This window comes from Neomonachus schauinslandi, chromosome 9 (genome assembly GCF_002201575.2).
Source record: "Neomonachus schauinslandi chromosome 9, ASM220157v2, whole genome shotgun sequence".
In the NCBI taxonomy this organism is placed as follows: domain Eukaryota; kingdom Metazoa; phylum Chordata; class Mammalia; order Carnivora; family Phocidae; genus Neomonachus; species Neomonachus schauinslandi.
In genome coordinates, this window is record NC_058411.1 from 142,464,556 (window position 1) to 142,483,462 (window position 18,907).

General features: G+C 44.0%; 1 protein-coding gene across 5 annotated transcripts in view; it reads right to left on the reverse strand.

The window, feature by feature from the left end:
* The window catches only part of ZFAND6 (zinc finger AN1-type containing 6), a 59,933-nt gene continuing 41,026 nt past the window's right edge, over nucleotides 1-18,907 (reverse strand). For 4 of the 5 annotated variants that reach the window (XM_021680696.1, XM_021680697.2, XM_021680699.1 and 1 more), the window contains exons 2-6: nucleotides 14,086-14,256; nucleotides 12,592-12,697; nucleotides 11,759-11,859; nucleotides 3,050-3,163; nucleotides 1-915 (exon numbers count right to left, since the gene is read on the reverse strand). In XM_021680696.1, the coding sequence (XP_021536371.1) occupies nucleotides 767-915; nucleotides 3,050-3,163; nucleotides 11,759-11,859; nucleotides 12,592-12,697; nucleotides 14,086-14,239 (624 nt within the window). In that variant the 5' untranslated portion in view covers nucleotides 14,240-14,256 and the 3' untranslated portion in view covers nucleotides 1-766. The remainder of the gene's footprint in view (nucleotides 916-3,049; nucleotides 3,164-11,758; nucleotides 11,860-12,591; nucleotides 12,698-14,085; nucleotides 14,257-18,907) is intronic. The other variant, XM_021680698.1, reaches the window with a different exon arrangement.

Sequence of the window (18,907 nt, forward strand, 5' to 3'; positions counted from 1 at the left end):
TTATGGTTTTCCTTTTTATTTAATCAAAGACTGGTGGGTAAACATAAATACAGCACAATTACTTCAGATCATTCTTCATATTGTATACACACAGACCGATGAACGTAATCTGAAAGAAACCTGCAGTCGGCAATGAAATGCATACAGCTTTTCCTTCCCTCGCTCAAAAAAATTTAAAAACACACAAACTTAGAATCTCATCAGCACACACTCTCCTGTGACAAATGATTCAGACATAAATAGTGGGTGCAAAGAAACCATATGCTAACATAGGCAGAACCTTTGTTAATGAAAACCCAGAAGCAGCCGTAAGGATGAAGATACATTCAGTGACTGGTAACTAGTTGTGCCCTGAGGGGCGCCATCGACAGAGATCGTGCTGCAGAGAAAAGCTATGTACACACACAATGAGAAAATAAACTGCAAGATCAACGCATGCATGTTTAATACTGGAAAAATCACGGCCCTCCAAAATTTCTCCACATTTGTTATAAAAGCCCTCTGCACTCAACTAAAATTAAAATGATCTTAAAAGGATAATACTTGTGAAGTTTACTTAAGTCTTTTCAGCCACAGAAACTGCAATGGAAATAAATGTTCAGAGTCATTTTCAAAACAAAAACAAAAATCTATTCTTCTGATGACATGCATGATTAAAAGGTCTATGCAAGATACATTGCTCTACATTCCCAATGACTAGGAAAAAAAACCTCAAGTCAATTTTTAGTTTGCAGATGGTCAAAGGATTTTGTATTCCAGCAGGAGTTCAAATCTTCTGGATCTTTTCACCAACAACTACTGGATTTTCTTTTCTGATTTTCTCAGCAGCATCAGCTTTGTAATTGTAAGAGCAATTGTGTACATCGGAGTAACGGTGTACACCACAGTAAACATTTCCACACCGGCATTCAAACCCTGAAAATGGATCAGTACACACACGTGAGTTGGATGGAAGGTCTGTTAAGTTCCTTAGTATCATTAATGTTAAAAATATCATGATTTAGGGCAGCCGTCTAAAGAATCATTCCAGATAGTTTCAGGACCTAGTAACGTTTTCAGAATTCACTAGCTGATAGCTTTCGTTTTATTCCTAGCTACAAACAGAGGCTTGTATGCCCAGCGGATCCTCGCCGCTTCTCCCCTGAGCTCAGTCTCTTCACCTGTGACGTGACCACAACTACTTCTTAGCAAAATCAGGACTGCTACACTGGATGGAAGACACTTCTCAAGCCCACATTCTAAATGTGAAATAAGCACACTCTCAGAAGGCAACCTGAAAACTGAACTAAGCAAAGGTGTAACGAGACTGCTGGGAGAAGTGCTAAGAAACAGCACGCTCCGCACCCTGGCTTCCCGGGCAGACCCCCAGTGCAGAGGCGACCCAGCTCCTGCTGGCTGAGAGCAGGGCCTGGAGTCCAGAGCCTGAGCGTGAATCCGCTTACTAACGCAGGCAAATTACTTAGCTCCTCTGAGCCTCAGCTTCTGCATCTGTAATTCTGGAATAATAAATTACTATAGGGATTAAATGAGGAATGTGTTAAACGCTTAACATTTAGTAAACATGCCATAAATGCTATTTATTTTAGGGACATGCCCAAAGAGTTGAAGCCAAAAGAGAGAGAAAGAGAGAGTGTGGATAGTCCATATCAAACCCGTCCTGATTCCCAAAATTAAGATTTTATGGTAGGAAGGAACTGTTGGAAATGGAGCAGAGGAATCAGTATTTCGAATGCTGACATCTGATGGAAGCGTCCTCTACCACATTTTGTTTTTGCTTCAGAAACATATTCTGTAGCTTCATGATAAGGAATAGAAAATGAAGCCTACGGCAACACCAGGCTGACAGGCTGGACAGGATGGAAGTTACTACGCCTCAGCCTTCCAATCACGAAGTCTGAGAGTGTCTGAGATGCAGAAAGACTATTATTTGTTACTAAACATGTGTATTTTAAAATACCTGATTTGTTCATGCTTGTATTCTTTAAATAAACACATCTGCCAAAGCATGGGCCAGTCTTTAACACCTTTGATACCAGACTGCACTCCACCCTCCACCTTCTCTACAACCTGTTCCCTGGCCAGAGAAACCTTCCTGAGATCCTGAAACTCTCATCTACTCTTCTCAGCTCTGAAGTCAAATTTTTGTGGAGTATTCAGCACAATGCCAGGCACACAACAGATAATAAATGGATTCTTTCCAGCTGCGCGTGCTCCCCACCGTGGGGCACAGCCCACGGCAGCAGCCCTCTCAGGGGACACCCCTCTTCCCAGGCCACGTGCTACTGCCGCCCTCCCCAGCTCGGGCCCCTCAATGCGCCCCATTCTTTCCTTTATCCGACCTTCTGTTCAGGCTAATCTTTCTGCCCGAAATGGACCTGTTTCCATCCATTCTAAGTCCTACTCATCGTTCAAGACCCAGCTGAAACACGCTGCCTCCATGACGCTCTCCGTGATGGGCCTCTACTCCCCTTCTTTTACATGAATTAATTAGGATACCTGTCCCTGAACTCCCAAAGTAATCCATTGACTGTACTCAATCTACTTCATTTGCTAAATATCCAGATAATATTTCAAGTATTTTTTCTTCCTCTCTTAGTAACAGAACCGTCTAACAGCTCTGTTGCAGTCTTGCGGCGGGGGGCTGACGCCTCACAAGGGCTAACTCACTGGGCCCTCACGAGCACCATCATCAGCCATTCTACGCAGACAAAGTACCTCTCGGCCTGCCAAGTACATAACTACCCCCTTCCTCAGCAGCTTCTGGCTTTGCCACGGCAGGAGCCATGCCTTTCACAGCACCTGGCACTGTGACCCGACCTGTCGAATGCTCTCAAACCCAGCTGGAATGAATTTTTAAAAGAAAATCTATTCATTTCACTTTCAGGTATATAATTAAAGCTACTTTATTTAAGAAAATTCAGAAGCTGAAGTATATCCAGTATTAACTCTCATGGGAACAAAAATGATCTGCATTGAAGCCAGGAACAGTAAGCCATGCATTATTTTAAAATACAATCTTAAGTTTAAACCATTGGATTTAGGCCCTTACCAGTAAGTCCCACTTTCTTCCTGCACATGAAACAGCGATTCTTTTTTGGTTTTGGTTTTTCAAGAGACTTGCTTTGCTCTTCAGATGGCTGTTGTGCCGTATCTGATACTGAAGCTGACAAAAACAGGAAGGTGGTAAAATTTAATCATTCAGTAAGATTTTAATACTGGGTGGTGGCTGTCCCCCTGCCCCACCCTCAGCAGTGATCTGTTACTGGGCGGATAACTGAGGAATCTCTTAGCATGGAAAGATGCTTATAGTAAGTTACAAAGTAGACATTAATACAACACCCTTTCCATTAAATCTATGTACCTATGTTATGCACCTGTGTGCACACGTGGGCACACACAGGGAATCTAGAACATATACTGGTATGTTAATGGTGACTCCAGAGGTCTAGTGCGGTATTCCCTATTTTTTCTAGTAATTATGTATTTGACCCCCACGCAAATACTAGCTGGGTATTCTAAGGGGGTGTGTAAGAAAATGGCCACAACCCAACTCTGAAATATTGCTGGGGTCAGAACTATGTAGATTTCTCAGAGAACAAGGACAGAAAGGGCTGAAACCAAGATTAGGTGGAACACTATGTTTAAAATTCTCAGAATGTTTCACATAAAACCTTTAAAATGTTAGGAAGATAAATTTATTAGAATGTTATAATTAGGATAATAAATGGACGCACGTAAGTAGCAAAACCAAGGCCAGCTGCACCAAGATTCGGTCAAAGCACTGTGCCCACACCTGAACCAATGTGAACCCTCCTGTCCCTCATCCCCTGGCCCTCCCGACGCTGTCACCGGAGTCAGAGTCTGTCACATGACCCAGCACACATGACATCTCGCTCTAAAGCAACGACTTTCTGCAGCCAAGTTCTCGCCCTCTGAGTTTCTCACCATCCAGTCCTCGAGGACTCTCCTGCTCAACCACTGTGGAGCCAGCCCTCTGCTCACACCATTTACAACCAATCCAAAGCATACAAAGTCTTCTAATCTCTGGCCTTCTGTCAACAGCCTTTCTGTGTGGAATGCTTTCCCAGGCCCCTCCTGTCCCACTCTCTCCCTGGCTGACTCGAATTGGTCTTTCTTGTTTAAGCTTTATACCATCAACTCTTACTCCATCCTCTACCCAACGACTTCAACAGGAACCTTCCTATGTGCCCCATTAGTAAGGCCCACACTATTCTAACGGCCTCTTTGTCTTCACCCGGCTTAGCAGTGAGCTCCTCCAGCGCAGGAGCTTGTCCTCTCCACTCCTGCTCCAGCCTGCCCTGGCACCCAGACCACAGGGCAGGTGCCTCACAAAACCTGCTCAGCTGCATTCCTTAATTACTCACCCACTGCAGTCACGTGCCCCAGATGCCCCAATTCCACGGTAAGTGAGCCCACCAAGGGCCGGTGGTATCTTACTTCCCATATGAATCTCCAGCACCCATCACAATGAACTATACACAGCAGATGCGCAAGCATTTGACCTAATGGATTCTAACCTGCTTATGTTAACTATATCAGCTCCCATTTTAACTAAATATGACAAAGACAAAACACCACAAACGAACAAGTAAACTCCATCTAGAAATTCTGAAACCAGATGGGAGACAGCTATGCTAATATAAACATTTTAAACAGATTATGGACACATAAAACCTTTTATTATTAATAAATAAATAACCTCAGAATGTGAACTCTATGATGGTAGCGGCTGAACGTCTTGCTTACTTATTTTATCCACAGCTCCTAGAACAGTATCAAATAACATTTTGCTATGTGTCAAGAGCTCAAAAATAGTTTAACTTGCCATCAGAAAAGAATCTGTTTATTGTCTCTGAAATGTGTAAACCATAATATCCAACCTGTTCTCCCAACTGTGATAGTCACACAAACTTACACAAACAATGCTTAAATTACAGCAACAACGCAAACTCCAAGAAAACTTTAACAAAACCAGGTGAACTACTGAGGCACAAACTTTGGAATCTGGAAATGGAGGAGAGTGAAGATACGTTTCCCTGCCCTCCCCACCCCCCCCCACGTCTCAGCCCTGATGCTCTGTCCACAGCAGATGCACAACCTTTAGAGTTAAGGATCCACAGGCAGCCCGAGAGCTGGTGAGCGAGGGATAGCATCTGAGGCTGATCATCGTCCACTCATGACCCCATGAGACTAAGGTGACCTTCGCTTGCCTCCAGCTACCGACTGCCAGCTTGAATTGAAACATTCACCAAATCAAGTTCATGGGCAAGATGACCTAGTATTGTGTAAATGCCTAGGATTCCCGGAAATTACCCATTTCCTTATATGTGAGATTTAAGACCAAAGCATGCCTTATCAAACTCTTAATCATGTAAAAGGAAACAATTCTATCTTTTAAAAGGGCCATAAACATATTGAACCTGAAGCCAAAATGAGAAGTGTCCTCAGAACTAGGCAGTTTCTCACAGTGTGACAGGAGAACTGGATACAAGGTCAGCTGCTTGTTAATGACTGAGAACAGGCAGCCGCCTACGTCCTATCTGCTGGTCTGCAAGGTCTGTTTGGGAGGCCTAGGCATGAAGGCTGGGAAGTAAACTTAAATCCCAACTAGACAAAGTCTACTGGCCAGTAATTTTAAGATACTTCACAAGCCCTCTGGCTCTGGGTCCTGCTATAAAAAAGTACACAAATATAACAATAAGTATATAAACTATCTAGCATTACTTCTGTTACCCTTGTTTGGAAGCACATTAATACACATGATGAATACTAACAAACAACCTGGGAGTCATCTGACAGCAGACACAATCCCCACGTAATGTAATAATGCGCACGTCTTCCTCACACAGTAGGACCAGTCCCCCCCCTCTCGGAGGTCAGACGAAGCTCGGTGCTTGGGGGCTTCTGCTCACCACTTACACCCAGTGCTGACACCGAGTGGTCCCTCAACAGACACTTACTGAATGAACATACACTTTTCCAACGACCCACTGGGAGAACATTCATTTTCCTTCTCTGTACTTCATTTTATGCAAAATGAGGGGTTGAACCAAATGATCTTTAAGTTATTCCTAGCTCAAAAATTCTTTACAAAATGACATTTTAAATATTCAAGGGAAAAATAAGCCTTACAGTATAGCAGGGTCCAAAAAAATAGACCAAGCCATAGATTTAATTATATATTTTCCAACCACTGTGTTAAAAAGTATAGAAGGGCAAAATTAATATATATTATGATTTAAAATGTAATCAGTATTTAAAGTATTAGTGAGATATTTCTCATCTTTTTGATACTCAGTCTCTGAAACCTACGTATACGTTACACTACCAGCAAACAAGTATGTACTAAACTAACTTCAGACCGGCCGCCTCTCAAGGGCTCAGTAGTACCCAAGACCAGCGGCCACCTTTCTGGACAGAGCAGCTCTGTGCAGGACAGCAGTTTCTATTAGCAGCTATCTGGGAACAAAGAAGTGTCACATTAATCTTCTTAAAATACAACTTTGTGTCATCCTTAAAAAAAAAAACAAAAAAGCAACCAGCCTTCACAAGGCTCTCTCCCCTACCCATGGATTAGAACCCAGTACCTCAGGAATCTTCCATGAGCTGCTTTAAACAACCTTCTCGGCTTTCGTCCCAGCACAGCCCTGCTGAACGGGCCCCTCCAGCAAGTGCTGCCCCCGCCGCCCCCGCCGCCCCCCGGGGGGGGGGGGGCCTGTGCGACCGCAGACGGCCCTCTTCACTGCACCTGCCTCCCGCCTACATGAACCACACGGCCTGTGGTGCCCGTGCCTGGCTTCTTGTACTCTGCATGTTTTCACCCCAGCTGTGGCAGGGATCAGAACTTCGACTCCCTTCCCGGCTGAGGAACACTCCGGAGTATGGACAGCCCACATCTCGTTTATCCAGTCCCCTGCTGATGGCCATCTGGGTTGTTGCCACGTTTTGGTAACTATGAACAATGCCGCTACGAACACTGTGAACACACACGTTTCTGTGTGGACATGTTTTCAACCCCTGGGAATTAGGAATGGAATTTCTGGGTCATACGGGTAACTCTCTGACTTTCTGAATTCAACGTGTAACTGCCACACTGTTTCCCAAAGCAGCTGCACCACTGTACGTCCCCAACAACCATGCACTAGGGCTCTAATTTCTCCATATCCTTCACACTTGACCATTTGCATAGCTTCTTTGGAAAAACATCTATTCAAATCCTTGCCCTTTAAAGAACTGGTCTTTCTACTGTTGGAATTTAAAACATTCGTTATATAATCTTATCAGATCTATGATTCGCAAATATTTTCCCCATTGTGTGGACTACCTTTTCGCACTCTTGATGCTGTCCCTTGAAGCAAACAGGTTCCAGTGTGTCTGTGTTCCTCTGGTCGCTTGTGCGTCAGGTGCCCCACCTAAGGAAGCGCTGCCTGAGCCAAGGTCATGAAGACTTACGCCTGTTTTTCTTTTAAACGTTTTACAGTTTTGGCTCCTATGTTCTAGTATTCTGGTGTAAACTTTTATATAAGGTGTGAGTAGAGGTCCAATTTTACCCTTTTAACTATCCAGCATCACCTGCTGAAGCCTACTCCTCCCCTACTGGACGATCTTGGCACATTTGTTGAAAACCAACTGCCCGTGACTGTCAGAGTGTATTTCTGGGCGCCGGTCCTACCCCCGCGATCCACAGGAGTGTCCTCACACCTGCATCTGTAGCCTCAGTTACTGCAGCTTGTGCTCAGCTTTGAAACTGGGAATTGTTAGTCTTCCTCAGCTCTGTTCTACCTTTTCCAAGACTGTTTGGCTATTCTCACCCAGACTTTAAAATCAGAAGAAATCTTTGCTTTTTAATCCAGACAGCTTTCTCAAATTTGTCTAACGGGACTGTTCCTCTTGGATTGTTCTGAGCCACCGAGCTGTCCACTCAATTCTGTATGAAGTCAGGATCCCGAGGAGTTGGAGTCTGGGGAATCTAGTTCACTGTCAACTCCAGGAGACAATCCCTGTCCACCGTTCTGACAGTAACTCAGTCCTCCTAGAATGCGTCACTGATGAAGGGCTCAGCACCTCATCTCGTGCTGCTGCTGGAAGCTTCACAAGTCTCTCGTATCCTAAGCCTCCTGTAACTGCCACATCCCTGTGGCATTGCACAGACTAAGAATATCCTTTGTGGTGTGTAAAACCCATTTCACCTCCATCATTTCACTGACTTCTAGCACCCTGTAAGGTGGATGTGGCTATTACTTATTCTCCTTTAAAAGTAATAAAAGTATGGCTCAGTGGGGGCGTCAACAAATGGAAACAGAACCTCTGGGGCCCCTGGGTGGCTCAGTTGGTTAAGCGCCTGCCTTCGGCTCAGGTCATGATCCCGGGGTCCTGGGATCGAGTCCCGGGTCAGTCTCCCTTCCCTGCTCAGCGGGGAGTCTGCTTCTCCCTCTCCTCCCCGCTCATGCTCTCTCTCTCTCAAATAAATAAATAAAATCTTTAAAAAACAAAAGGAAGGAAGGAAGGAAGGAAGGAAATAGAACCTCTGATCCAAATTCCATTTCTTTTTCCTAAGGTTCAGGATCTGAGGGACTGAGAGGTTAACCAAAGTGAAGCACAACGTGCAGGAAGGCAATCAAGTACGACGGTGTAAAGTGCACCGAAACACTTTAAAAAATGTTTTTAAAACTAGCTTTTGTGGGGCGCCTGTGTGGCTCAGTCGTTAAGCGTCTGCCTTCGGCTCAGGTCATGATCCCGGGGTCCTGGGATCGAGTCCTGCGTCGGGCTCCCTGCTCAGTGGAGAGCCTGCTTCTCCCTCTCCCTCTGCCTGCCTCTTTGCCTACTTGTGCTCTTTCTCTCTGTCAAATAAATAAACAAAATCTTTAAAAAAAAAAAAACAAAAAAAACCACTAGCTTTTGTGAACTGAAAATCTGACATTCCTAAGTGAGACTACGTGGGGTATTGCTACTTGTTAAGTTAGAAGAATAATTACATGAGAAACATGCTATAACATTCAAAGAGGAGGAAAACTCTTCAGAGCCACGGAGGACACTCTTCAGCACCACCCGCCTGGTGGCAACACAGCCTAATTATAAGCAGAACACCTACAGAGGAAGAAGCCGTTCCAAGGACGCTTATCGGAAAACTCCAATAAAGAACATTAGGAAATGCTGGCTTAGATGCATGGCTGCTGCTCATGAACCCTCTCCCTGGGATGATCTTCCCATCTAAATCAATTTCCCCGAGGGATGCAAATGGAGTAATACAGGAGAAAGTAGATACTTGGCTGGGCACCAAGGCAGACGACACCACCCTGGCCGGGGGGGAGCTGCACGGCCCAGGCTAGCGAGCACGACAACTGTCCGGGAAAGAATCCTGGCCTGGAGTCGGGTGCCCGGGTTCCAGCTCCAGGTCAAATGACTACAGCACTGGAGTCCAAGACTTTTCTCTGTCGGTGTTTGTCCATCCGCTAAAGAGATGGAAGAAAATACTCTCTGCATTTGTTTCTATCAACAGGGAAATCACAAGTAAGTTTATGTTATGAGTGTACGTGCACACCGACACGCATCCACACACGCATTTCCCCTGCTACTGAGAATCTGCTATATGCACTTCACGTTTATGAAAAACCTACATTAGTACCTGTTTTTGCTAACAAAGATACCGGCCAAAGGGAATTTTCGCTTTTATGAAATGGTAATTGCCTCTTTACACCATTTTAGTTTACAAAACGTTTCACCAAAATGCTCTACTTTTGGATAGCAGGGAAACCTGTATTTGTGCACGTTTACAATAAAAGAAGACATTCTTAATTCAACAGCATAAGCAAAACCTTTTTAGAATCTAGGCTGTTAAGAAATTTTATGCACTGAAAATGAATCCTCTCAAACTCAGATGAAACGTATACCAGATTTTCCAAAGATTCTGCAATGCTAAAATAATGAATGCTAAGTTTTTAAGAGGTACTTATAAGCTAATACTGGTTTAACCTTAAAAGTCATTGAAATCATACATGAAAAAAGGAGTCTAAATTTTTAAAACCCCTTATGATTTCTCCTCATACAGCTTCAAGACCACCTTCTGCATTCCTGTCCTCAGGGCTAGGTACAGAAAACTACCCTGTTCTCCATACACCACGAATGGTATAAAAGCACTTTACATGGTCATAGGTGACCAACCTCTCTTCATCTTTTGTCAGACTTGTACAGTAATTGCTACCGTATCCTTAAGCGGCACACATTTTGTTCACGACCAACATTCTAAACTTTGTTCCGTCGTGAGATAATAACATCTTCATGATTAGCAGCCTGTTTTCATTTTTCCTTACTTAGCTCTCTTCCCAAACTGCTAAGCAACCCTTGCTTCTAGAAACTCTCCGACGTGGGCACCTGTGGGCTGAAATTAACCAGGGCCCAGATGACTTCTCCTTCCTTTGCTGACTCGTCCTCCAACCTGCTCCTCCTAATTTTAGCTCCTCATTTTTCAACATGTGCCAAGGACATCCAAATAGCAGACATAATACTCATCACACATCTGAATACCAATTATCTATCGACAACCTCCAACAGAGCAAATTCTGAAATGTGATCCCGTCCAACTTACTGAGCGCGCATCCTGTCTGGCCACACCACCCCTTTGAGCCCCCTGTCTAAAGCAGCCGGCCACTGCAGCCGTCACAAAACCAAAAGCTTTACCACCCTTCTCCTACTTCCCATGCCCCAGGGATAAGTAAATCTTAGGGGATTTTTCTATTTCTTCCCTTCCTAAAATTTTTCTTTTTAACAAAAAAATAAGACATTTTCACTTGTAATGTTTATTAATTTACAATAATATGCTGCATGGAAAAGAATACTGATGTTGGCCAGACAGTATATTTTCTTGCTATAGCAAAATCTACAAACAGGCCAACTATGCTAATCATTTCTCGGGCATGAACTCAGAGCAAGGGGAACTAGCCAGCTCAGCCACATTCAAACTTCAGCAAACGTAAGCTAAGACAACGAGACACACCTGTTGCTACCATGCGGACACCATGTTCGATGGAAGGTCTCACTGGCCCGGAGAGCTTCTCTCTCTAAGCCAGGCCGTAGGCTCAGCCGTGGGCTTACCTTTCCCAAGTGTCCTTCTTCAGTGAGCCAGTGTCTCCACATGAGCACAGGCTACCTACCAGTCTCCTCAGTCTCTCTACCATCTCTGCCGCCGAGAAAGCCTTCCTACATCATTCTGACGCACATAATGGGGATGGAAAGAGTGTGGGCAAGAGCAAGAGGCACCGTGCTGTGAAGACGAGAACTGAACGTGATGGCTGCCCTCGCACCCCACACGGCGAGAGAGGGACGACCGCCAGTCACATCCAACGGTCTAACGACCCGAGTCAAAAGGTAAGAGATTCCCCCTAAGCCGAAGCCGTAGTTGCTTGCAGGGGAAATAATATTTAGGTTAAACTGGTAAAAATAACAGTAAAAGAGAACAGTATAATACCACTATTCATTCACTTAGTTCTCAAACTAAACAAATTTACAATTTTCTACATTTACATCGACGACATAAATTATGTATCAGCGTGAAGTGGCTCCCAACATTTCAGTCCATTAAATACTTGAAGATATAAAATATTCTGCTCATAAAGAAAATAAATATAAAAATATATTTTAGGCAGGCAATTTAAAAGAATATATGCTCCGAGGACAGTGCCTGGCCTGTAATCCTCAGCTGTTAAATGGATGACGGAAGTGAGTTAGCTCATGTGCAAACCTTGCAGGTCTTCTGTTTCGGGTCCTGCTTTGTCCACAGATGTACTGTCCACTTGGGAAGATGCTACAGATTCTGATAAAAGTGACTGATTTGATACAGGGCTAGAAAAGCAAAAATACGTAGATTTACAAAATGATCATCTCCACGCAGGAACAGTAACCAGAGTGACGTAATAAATCTGAGTTCAACATATCTAAGCACATCATTATAAGAATGAACACGGAGATACTGTTCTGTAACTTCGCATTAACCAGAGCGCCATGAACCCAGAGACCAGTCTGGACCAGAAGTTCAAGGCATTAGCAATAAGAGCAACAGTGAGTGGTCTCTGTGCATGAATTCACCACATGAACACTAGCTCGGCCACACCCAGCTTCAGGAGCCGGGTTACAACGCGGGAAAGGACGTGCTGGGCAGCAGAACTGGGTGTCCCCCATCACGAACTGGGGAAAGGACTAGAGTAGAAACGTCATCCTTGTTTCCTAATAGCAGAGGACAAGGGAAGCAAGTACTTCTGTGTTTTCAGGCTTCTACATGGCGGGACTTCCGGAGAGAACAGGAAGCGAGGGCACGGCCCAAGCCAGGGAGCGAGGAGCCCAGAGGGGCCTGCACCACAGGCACTGACCCCCGCAGACACCGGCCCCGGTGAGAACCCAGCATCTGAATTCAGCAGGAAGCCTCTTCTGACTAGTCAGTAGTGAGACAGATGCAGTGTTAGGCTGGCTAACCTACAGGGACTTGACCTCCCTCTCCTTCACGGCACTGATCAGACAGAGGACCCATGCCTCCTCCGTCACCAGCTCGCCAACCGGCACTCGGAGCCTGTGTCTTACCTTGGCTGCACAGATGCAGACGTGGAGTCTAGCGGTGACTGGGCATCCGGGACGCCGTCTGTGCACTGGACGGGTAAAGATTCAGACAGACTACTGACAGAAGCTGCTGCAACAGAACCACATTGCGTATTAGGGACTCTGAGCTCTGGGCATTCCGACACCTTGTCTAAAATAGAGAACAGCTATCCGCGAACTAGAGTAGACAAATCTTGTCTTACCACACCTATAATATGCTGCTTCATTACTTTTAAAAATTTTCAATAATTTTCCAATGGAAAAAAGGTAATTTAAACCAAGAAAGAAACCACATACATACTGTATATATTAATAAACTGAACTACTTCTCAGGACTGCGGGTCACTCACACCCTTGAATTCACACACATCTTGCAAGTACTAGTGCACAAAGTATTTAAAACAAAAGATGGGGCGCCTGGGTGGCTCAGTCATTAAGCGTCTGCCTTCAGCTAAGGTCATGATCCCAGGGTCCTGGGATCGAGTCCCACATCAGGCTCCCTGCTCAGCAGGAAGCCTGCTTCTCCCTCTCCCACTCCCCCTGCTTGTATTCCTGCTCTCGCTGTCTCTCTCTGTCAAACAAATAAATAAAATCTTTAAAAAAAAAAACAAAAAAAACAAAAGATGGAGCAGTTGAGGCAAACATAAGTTCAGAATTGAAATCTGTGCTCAGCACGTTAGGTTATTCTTTTCCCTGTCCTTCATAAGGCAGAAATGTAGATGGTGATTTAATTAAAAAACAATTTACATTCATTTGATCTTGGCCTTGAGAAAATTTGGAGAAATTCTGATTAAATGGTTCTAGCTTTTGGCTTGAACACGAAGCAACAATGAGAAGACCCCACACAGAATTTTACATGAACCAAGTAATAGCCTTCACTGACTGCTACACCTCTGTGAAGCCCACACTCGGAATCCTCCTGATCCTTTCAATACAACCACTGACCCAAAACCAATTTCCACAACCCCAAAAGAACCCTCGGACACACAGAACGCACCCGGAGCTGAAGTGAGCCAGTGTTGAACACCCCTTGCTCTCAGTCACACTGCTGCACCTCTCTTCCCTTACGGCGTACGGCTCTCTCTAAAGTCAGCTGGGGCCACCTGTAACCCACTCTTTCCTTCTACAACTACGTTGGCTCCAAAAGGCGTCCCAGGTAAAATAACCGAGGTCCTCACAACACTCCCTCCTTTACAGCTGACTTACCCAGATACCCCCATATACTCAAAGTATGCTTGTGTTTTCATAAGAGAACAGAGCTCTGTAGCACAGCAGGTAAGGCTGTGGAATGGATTTGTTCCGGTTACTTTCAGTGGGTAAGGATACCGCTGACAACGAAGACATGTAGGGAGGAATTTTCCTGATATGAATGCAGTAAATATAAGCACAATATGAGAGTAGGAAAAAGTATCCGGTGCATCGTGCTGTCCAAATCCATCCCAATGATGAGTACCACTGGGTTTTGACAGAATTACTTACCAGGTGGGCTTATTCTACCATTACTACTATTCTGTCTTTGAAGATGTTCTTTATAGCACACTGAACACATGCCATTCGTACGAGGGTTTCCGTAAAATCCGCAGCCAGTGGAACAAAGCATAGGCACTTGGCTGTGATTAGTTTCTTGAGCCATGTTCCTCTGTTGCACACCTGAAATTTACACAGAATTAGTGAAGAATTCAGACACACTGCAGCCACACATTATCCACATTTGCTTTATAAAAAAAAAAAAAACCCACATACACTCCTGCCCTAAATCATTCTATACACCTGTCTCAAGACCTAGGGCTAAGGTAGAGAGAAAAAATAATGACCAAAAGATACAAAACGAACTTTTATCTCCAACCTTCTCTACACAAGAAGGTCTGTACTGGCTCAGAAAATGTAAACAACTCTAGGGATAGCTCTGTTCTGAAGACTCCACACCACCAGAACGTTAAGGAAAACCCTTCAAGGCTAGCTAGTTCAGTAGGGACTCCGAATAATAAGAAATACATTATATGTTTTCCTATATGTTATACTATTAATTTCTAAGCATTAACACTTTTGCTCAAAGTTCACTGAGCATACCTGTATAATTTATTCTGTTTAAAAAGCATTTTACAGAATACCAATGCTGGTGAAGACAGGAAGAAATGGGCAGAATGCGGGGGAAATGAGGAACTGGCCCAAACTTTCTGGCAAACAATTTAGCAATTCACTGTAAGAGCCTTACAAAACTGCCCTCAGAATCAGTCACTCCCCTTCAGGGTCTTCAACGGAACACCTAGGGTTGGTCAGAAGAAAGACCAACACACAAGGGATGTGGTCCACAGCACCATTGATAATGTTGGTAAATTTCAAATACATGCTCAACATCAGGAGAATGAGTTTTTTTCAAAAGTTATGGGTTATTAAAACATTTTAGTAGACTTTTTGGTGGAGGATAATGCTGATAACAAATGAAAAGACAAAACGTGAAATATATATATGATATGTTGTCAATCAGGACAAAAAGAGAATCTACAGTCATCAAGAAGGACAGAAAAGAATGTATCCTAGGACGGCAAAGCTAATGGTGCCTTCTGATTTGCACATTTTTTGAACTTTTAAAATCCTCTTAAATGAAGGTACAACTTGCCTAATTGGGAACGAAATATTTATTTAAGATGAAAGAGCGGCCATGACACAGGGCTGTCTGGAAACCACACACAGGCGGTCATCAATCACAGCAGATGGAAGAGCCCCATGTGCCACTTCTCCCACAGAGTGAGGGATCCTTTGGCATGAGTAACATGACAGAAGGTAATACAGACTATTTAAAAAAAAAAAACCCTCCCAAATGAAATGAAGGTTACTCCAAAAAGGGCGTATGTGTATTTAAAGACAAGTCTCTGCAAAGACCCTAAGGGATAAGAACCACCAAATGAGGACAAGGTTTTGCCACTAAAGTTGTCCCGAATAGATCAACAATGAAGGAAAGCATTCAACGTTTATCACTGACAGATTTTTTTCTTTATGTAAATTGCTTGAAAAGACTGTTGGGGGTGGCACTTAACGCAAATTTCAGAACCAAGAACAATAATGCATTTGACAGGATTACAAAACAAGGCAGCTGGTCTTGCATTTGCCTTTAAAAAGAACTATCCTAAAACTACTGAGAATATTTACAACTTTAGCCCGGGAATACAATTTGGGATGTTGACAAACCTCTTTCTTACTCCATGATGGCAAATCACTTCAGAATCCAATCTTGGCTGCTCTGCTCTCTCTCTGTATGGGCTACTTTGGTAATTCTATAAATATACGTATCAAATGAAAAAAAATACCAAAGATGGGATAGAAAAGCTAATGGCAAACATTCTGTGGGGATCTGTGGCCTCTGTTCCCGGGGGACAGTGTGTTTGTCTGGTGTTGGTTATCAGGGTAACTGCTCAAGGTCAGGCATGCAGCTAATACGTGATGGAGCTCAGACTCCATTCGGGCAGTCCGGCTCAAAGCTCTTGTTCGAAATTAGTGTTTCTCCAAGGGTGCTTCCGTGGACCCCCAGGGAGGTCAGAACCGTTTCCACGCTAACGCTAACTGGCTATTTGCCCCTCCCACCATGTTGCCTTGTGCACTAGTGGTCACATGCCAGGAGCCCTATCAGGAGAGCAGCCCCAAGACTAGCTGTCCCCCGCTCACCAGGCTCTCACAGCAACACAACCAACTCCATCCCATCTTGAGCCTGAACACACGTCTTGGTAGTATTCAGGGTGACTGCAAGTCTGCAGAGTGCGCCTGCTGCATACAGAAGCGTGGAGAGGGCGGGCAGGAGAGACACCTGCTCAACTGCTCAGGCTGCAAGCTGCCCGGCACCTTCTTCATGGAAGAGGTTTTGCATTTCTTTTTTTTTTTTTTTTTAAAGATTTTATTTATTTATTTGACAGAGAGAGACACAGTGAGAGAGGGAACACAAGCAGGGGGAGTGGGAGAGGGAGGAGCAGGCCTCCCGCAGAGCAGGGAGCCCGATGCGGGGCTCGATCCCAGGACCCTGGGATCATGACCTGAGCCGAAGGCAGACGCTTAACGACTGAGCCACCCAGGCGCCCCGAGGTTTTGCATTTCAAGGAACAACTGGCAAAGTCTGGTTATTTAGACTTGTGTCTACAGCAGACATTTTCTCAAAAATGAGCAAAGTGAGCCTGTCACTTCAAGAAAAATAACAGCATTTATTGCCAAGGACCACATTCAAGAAAAAAAAAAAAGCTTGGCAAGTATCTCCAATTTGTAGAGTTTCTGGTAAGATCAGTAGTGATATTGATGACATGTGAGTGGCTGGTACTGTATCAACATCTGCAAGATCTGTGTAAGTCAGAGAACCAGTATTTTCCAGGGACCAATGTATGACGGCACCAAATGATTCATCAACAAAGGATCCATTCAAAGTGAAAGACCAATGAATTTTCAAGTAATGGGACAAAAGTTTTTATATACAGTTTGAGATTCTAGAACGCAACTAACCCTTTAAGACACTACAAATTGCCAAGTTTTGGTATAAGATCTCTATTATCTGAAAAGGTTGTTAAAACATTCCCTCCTTTTCCAATGACCCATCTGTATGATACCAGTTTTTCTTTTGTAACAGATTAAATGCAGAGCCAACTATGAGAATCTTGCTGTTTGCAAAAATGTCTAACGATGCCACTTTTCTCACTAAACCTTTTTGGTGGTGGGCGGGGGTGAGGGAAAGGATGGTTATTTTTGATAAAATATTTTTTTTTTTTTAAAGATTTTATTTATTTATTTGAGAGAGAGAGAATGAGAGAGAGCAAGTACATGAGAGGGGGGAGGGTCAGAGGGAGAAGCAGACCCCCTGCCGAGCAGGGAGCCCGATGTGGGACTCGATCCAGGGACTCCAGGATCATGACCTGAGCCGAAGGCAGTCGCTTAACCAACTGAGCCACCCAGGTGCCCTTTGATAAAATATTTTTAAAAATTAATATATTGCAATTTTTCTCAGCTTTCATTTGTAACAGGGTAAATATTACTAGGTAAAACACACATAAATGAAAGTTCTTCAGGGTCCTCAGTAATTTTAGAGAATATGCAAGTCCTTAAATCCACTGCTGTAAACCATGCATTCCCAATGTAGACAGTATCACCTCAAGAGGACAAACACCAACTCTTTGGGGTAAGGAGGCACACAAAATACCTCACTCTGTATGTATAAAACACAGATATACATGGAATACATAAACAGAAATACAGTATATCTGTGGAATTAAAATTGCATGGAGGTAGAGGCCAATTAGGAAAAACTACTTTAAAAGGCTTTTGTCAGGGAAGAAATAAAAAAAAAAGAGAGAGAGCTTGAGAAACACTGTTCTAAACCACCATTATCCTCTGTTGCCTATTAATGATTTTACAATGGTATTGAGAAGGTCGGAATTGAAGGGACCTTCTCCAGTGGCACAGATAAACCTTTCAGCATCTGGCCGGCAATCACAAGCACCCAGAAAGGGAAATCTTCTAGTTCTTTAAAAAAACAGTCACAGATGACAATACAACTACCAAGCTTTTGTTCACAATACCTGCTTCTGAACAATAAAATTCAAAAACACGCAGCACTAGCAATTTCCCCAAGCCAACTGCCGTGCACAGCAGCAAATTAACAATGATTTTTGTAAGTTGAGCTTTCTTATTAAAAAACAAAACAAAAAACCCAACAATTATCTTGGCAGGTAAAAAGCACAAAGGACTTCACAGGCTACTTAAAAAGAAAAAAAAAAAAAAAGACAACCTTATTTATTCATCTTTAGGCCACAAAATGTACCTTTCTGTGAAGACTCACAAAAATAACCACCACCATAAAAGGGTATCTTAGTTTATCCCAATGTGCAGTGGTAAAGATGGAAAAACCGAAGTCCTGCCTTCCTGCTGCTGTACCTTCTTGGCAGGTAAGGACTCTGCGGGGCCATCAGTCTGACACTCAGGAGGGAAGAAGGTAAGGACTCTGCGGGGCCATCAGTCTGACACTCAGAGGGAAGAAGGTAAGGACTCTGTAGGGACATCAGTCTGGCACTCAGAGGGAAGAAGGTAAGGACTCTGCGGGGACATCAGTCTGGCACTCAGGAGGGAAGAAGGTAAGGACTCTGCGGGGACATCAGTCTGACACTCAGGAGGGAAGAAGGTAAGGACTCTGCGGGGACATCAGTCTGACACTCAGAGGGAAGAAGGTAAGGATTCTGTAGGGACATCAGTCTGGCACTCAGAGGGAAGAAGGTAGGACTCTGCGGGGCCATCAGTCTGACACTCAGAGGGAAGAAGGTAAGGACTCTGT